At 45.5% G+C, this 4,173-nt stretch overlaps 1 protein-coding gene across 2 annotated transcripts in view; it reads left to right on the top strand.

Annotated features, from left to right (window-relative positions):
• Positions 1-4,173, top strand: part of EXOC6B (exocyst complex component 6B) — a 682,873-nt gene that overhangs the window by 672,956 nt on the left and 5,744 nt on the right. Inside the window, exons 21-22 of one of the 2 annotated variants that reach the window (XM_006151262.3) lie at positions 2,083-2,195; positions 3,327-3,338. In XM_006151262.3, the coding sequence (XP_006151324.1) occupies positions 2,083-2,195; positions 3,327-3,338 (125 nt within the window). The remainder of the gene's footprint in view (positions 1-2,082; positions 2,196-3,326; positions 3,339-4,173) is intronic. The other variant, XM_006151263.3, reaches the window with a different exon arrangement.

Consider the following 4,173-nt stretch of genomic DNA (forward strand, 5'->3'; position numbering starts at 1 on the left):
GAAGGGATTGCTGCAAGGCCATCACCCCTGGCATGGTGATTTCTCACGTTCCTTCTCTCTGTCTCTCTCTGGTGAGCCCATGCACCAAATAGTCCCTCCCCCCCAAAAAAAAAAATGCTATTCTTTTTTCATAGTTTTGCCATTGGGATTTTGGGAAAAAGCCCAGCATAGAAGAACATTAGAGCAAGAGATACCCTTGGTGTTTATTGTGGTCACTAAGAGCAAGTAAAGAGGAATGACCTTTGGACATTATAGGACAGAAATGCCAAAGTTAGAGTAGAAAGTCAGAAAACATTTTTTCCTAAAGGAGAAGTCTTTGAGCCCTTGGGTCGGCAGAAGGAAGTGGTAGAAGCCTTTTTACTTGCCAACTAAAATAGGCATGACCTAAAAGAGCCTAAGAGAGCCCTTAGGGACCATGCTGGCCCAGACCAACCTGCATATCTGTTTGTCTCTGTGTCTCCCCCCACCCCACCCCGCTCTCCTTCTCTCATCTTAACATCCCTTTCTTGGCTGAAAATGTAGGGGGTTTTCTCAGTTGTAGATTTGGGACTTTGACCAATTCCCATCCTGCTTGAGAAAGTTCATAACAGTCATTCTAAAAGAATGGATGGAAGTAGATTCGTGGCCAGGCAGAGCATGGCCCACACGGCCTATTTGCCCAGCTGCACAGTGAAAACTGACATGGGAGGAAGGAATGCCTAGAGCCCAGGCTCTGGCATTGGTTACGACTGCCCCTCCAGGTGGCTCAGCCTTGGTTCTACACTAAGAGACAGTTACCTCTTGGAAAGGGATAAGTAGAGAAATGTCTTGTGTTTAAGTCTTGGAGTGTCCTCCTGTGCAGTGATGTGAGTCTAGGACTTTGTGCCCTGCAGAAGCTTATAAAGAGGAGCTAATACCTGCACCTTTGAAATGCAGTGATTTTTCTTTGTTTTACTTAGTTCCAGTTTTTAAATATTTGTTAGAGTGATGCCTGAGGCTGAAACTGGCTAGAAAGAAAAACGTTTAACAAAAATTATTTAGTTTCTTCATCTAAACCTCCCCAGTGTCAGAGCTCAGCTTACCTTCAGACAGCACTCATTGACTTACATACGCATCCCTTTCTTAGTACTTTCTTTAATGCTCGTATCCCCAGTCCCAGCATCTGTGTCCTCAATCATGAACTAAGCCTGTTTTTCAGTCTCGGCCTCCCATAGCTCATGTTTCCATCTGTTCAGTCTGTGTCCCCATTGTGTAACACACACTGCGTCATGTAAATGCTGCATGACCAATTTATGTCTCGGTTCAGTGCTTCTGTGCTGTGTGTCCTATTGACATGTAGGTTTATGTATATGTGTGTCTGTATTACTGAGTAACTTGGGCAGTCTGCACAGCCACTCACTAAACCCAAACTTTTTACTCTCCAAGTTCAAACAAGTGCCTATGCAGCACTGAATGATATCCACCTGTATTTGCTCATTGTTAAACACTGAGCTTCTAGAATGATGCTTGGCATATGGAAAGCATTTAATAAAAGTGTTTATTAGAGGGAACCAGCAGTTAGCGTAATGGCTATGTCGCTGGACTCCCACTTAGTCGACCGCGGTTCGTGTCCCGGACCTGGTGGCTTAAAACTCACGCTGGGTGCGTGTGCGTGCGTGCCCAAGATCCCGAGAGGAGAATGGAGGAGAAGGGATTGCGGAGTGACCATCCCCCCTGGGGGGTGATTTCTCGCTTTCTGTCTCTATGTCTCTCTCTGTCTGTCTGGCGAGCGCACGCACCCTACAGTGAAAATCTCTCAAAAAAAAAAAAAAAAGTGTTTATTAGATAGGCGAGTGGTCATTGTAATAAATCTGGTTACAGGACTGCCTCTGAGAGCTGCTGGCATATTGTCTTAGCATTACTATGTCTGTGGTAGAGATGACTCTGCCTTCTAATGTTTGTCCATTTATTGTCTTAATTGCATTACATTCTGTAGCCATTCTTTCTCCTATTACATTTATTTTTCTAATCAATTAGCTGGTAAGGAAAGACCATGGTGTTTCCTGGATCCTAGTTTCTTTGCCTACCTGATTAATCCCTGGGTGGGGTTTGGATATTTTACAGCTCTTGGATCTCTTCATCCAGTGGGATTGGTCAACCTACCTTGCTGACTATGGTCAACCCAACTGCAAGTACCTCCGGGTAAACCCAGTGACAGCTCTGACCCTGCTGGAGAAGTGAGTACCTAGTCCAGTGGTCTATGTTGGGAGATGGGGAGGGAATGACAGGGGTTGGTATAGAAGGTAATTTTTGCTTTGCTGATATCTTGAAAGACAGCCTTGTTCTTGAAGTTGCCATAGGTGCTCTTGATGGTCTCGTTAATTGGACAGGGCAGGCCAGTCTTCCTCTTATAGCTTCTTAACTCCTGAGCTCCCAAAGAGCTGGGCTAATAATGGGTCAGAATTGGACTCTGACATTACCTTGTAATTTAATGAGGCAAAATGTCTGACTAGAGCTGGCAGGAGAAGAAAGAAAGATCACTTAGTTTGGGGTTCAGGCCAGCCTAGAGAACAATGAGGTTGGCTCCAGTGACCTGGCATAAGATGAGGGACAGAGAAACCCATGGAAAAGGTGGCTTCTCTGGCACCTAGCAGAGAGGACTTGGGAGCAATTGAAACGTTTACGTCACAACTTCTGCCCCCTGCCAGAGTGAACTTTCTTGTACTGACTACCCCCAAGAAAGCTGTGTTGGAGATGTCCAGTTCTCGCCTAATGTAGCACTAGCCAGCAAAGGTTACCCTACCACAGACCTGTAAGGCCTCCGAAACAGAGATGCTACCACTAAAACTGGGTTAGCCAGCTCCAGAGTATCTCAGGCCTAGCCAACATATCTCCCAGAAGCTGGGATCTGCTATGCATTGGAACCTGACTCTGGCTTTTCCTAACCTAGTTGAAAGTTGGCAGACCAGAAACCAAGACCCATGTAAAAGGGGGACTGTTGCAATTGGAACAACCAGCTAACTCCCAGATGCTTAGAAGAGCACCCTGTACCTAGGTAGTGTACAGAGTTTACATATGGGGCTAGTATAAAATGTCTCAGATCCTAGAAAAGGAAGATCCAGAGCCTAGGAGATTAGAATGGAGTCTTAAACAGGAGAGGCCAAAGAATAGCCTTCTTACTATGTAATATGAAAGTGGGGAGTTAAGGGGAAGATGTGGAATTTAGAAAAAAGCAGGATACAGTAGTATGTTTGAGGTAAGAGGCTAAGAACTCAGAGTGCAGTTTTCTCCTGCCAATGTCAGAAGCTGATATTTCCATCTTAACTTTGTTTCCCATGGTTCTCTCTCCCATTGACCTTCCTTCCTAGGATATCTAGAGAGTAAGTATAATATTCACTTGGGCCTTTTCCATCACTTTGAGGCAAGTCCTTCTGGTTTCTTCATCAACACTAATGACTACACTAAAATCCCTACCCTGTGAGTTGTCCCTGCCCTGACATACTAATCTACTAAACCAGCCTGGTGCCAACTGGCTGGCTGCCTCCTCTCTCCTTGGTCCTCAGAGTGACCCTTGGCTTACCAATTCCTTTGGGGCTGGGAGTGGTGGCAAGCATTTTCCCCCATCAGTGCCAGGTAAAGAGCTGTTCCTGCTTAGCCTCCTGGCACAATTAATACATGGTACAGAGCCTGAAATTCAGCCCTGACAAAAGTTTTCTCAGCAGCCTCCCCTGGCTCCTGATGGAAGGGCCTATGGCTTTAAGATCTGGAACCTACTTCTCTCATGGAGGGTAGATATTTCATTAGAGACCAGGCCCAGTCCCAGAGTTCTTGCTATCCAGCAGAAATCAGGGGAACATTTTGGAACATTTTGGCCTTTGAGTTGATGTTTTAATGATCATATTCATGTGTCCAAATGGGCTCTGGGATTCCCTTTAGTCAGTTACCTCTCAGCAGTCCTTTCCTCCTCTTCCTGAGACTCTCTAGATCCTGGAAGTATTGGCTCATCCACTTTCTGCGGAACAACAAGCTAAAATAATCAACCTCTCACTACTGTTCTGGAAGCCTAGCCAGTAACAAAGCTCTGTGCTTAGCCCTAGCAATCAGCAAGTTTAAAAGCTTTCTTCTAAACACAGTTGGACAAAGGCCACCTAGATCACTAAACTCCAGGTCTCCCAGCCTCATAGGAGTTAGTCCCTTTACCTGACCCATTCCTGC

The sequence above is a fragment of the Tupaia chinensis genome, unplaced genomic scaffold (assembly GCF_000334495.1).
Source record: "Tupaia chinensis unplaced genomic scaffold, TupChi_1.0 Scaffold000316_1, whole genome shotgun sequence".
NCBI lineage: Eukaryota > Metazoa > Chordata > Mammalia > Scandentia > Tupaiidae > Tupaia > Tupaia belangeri.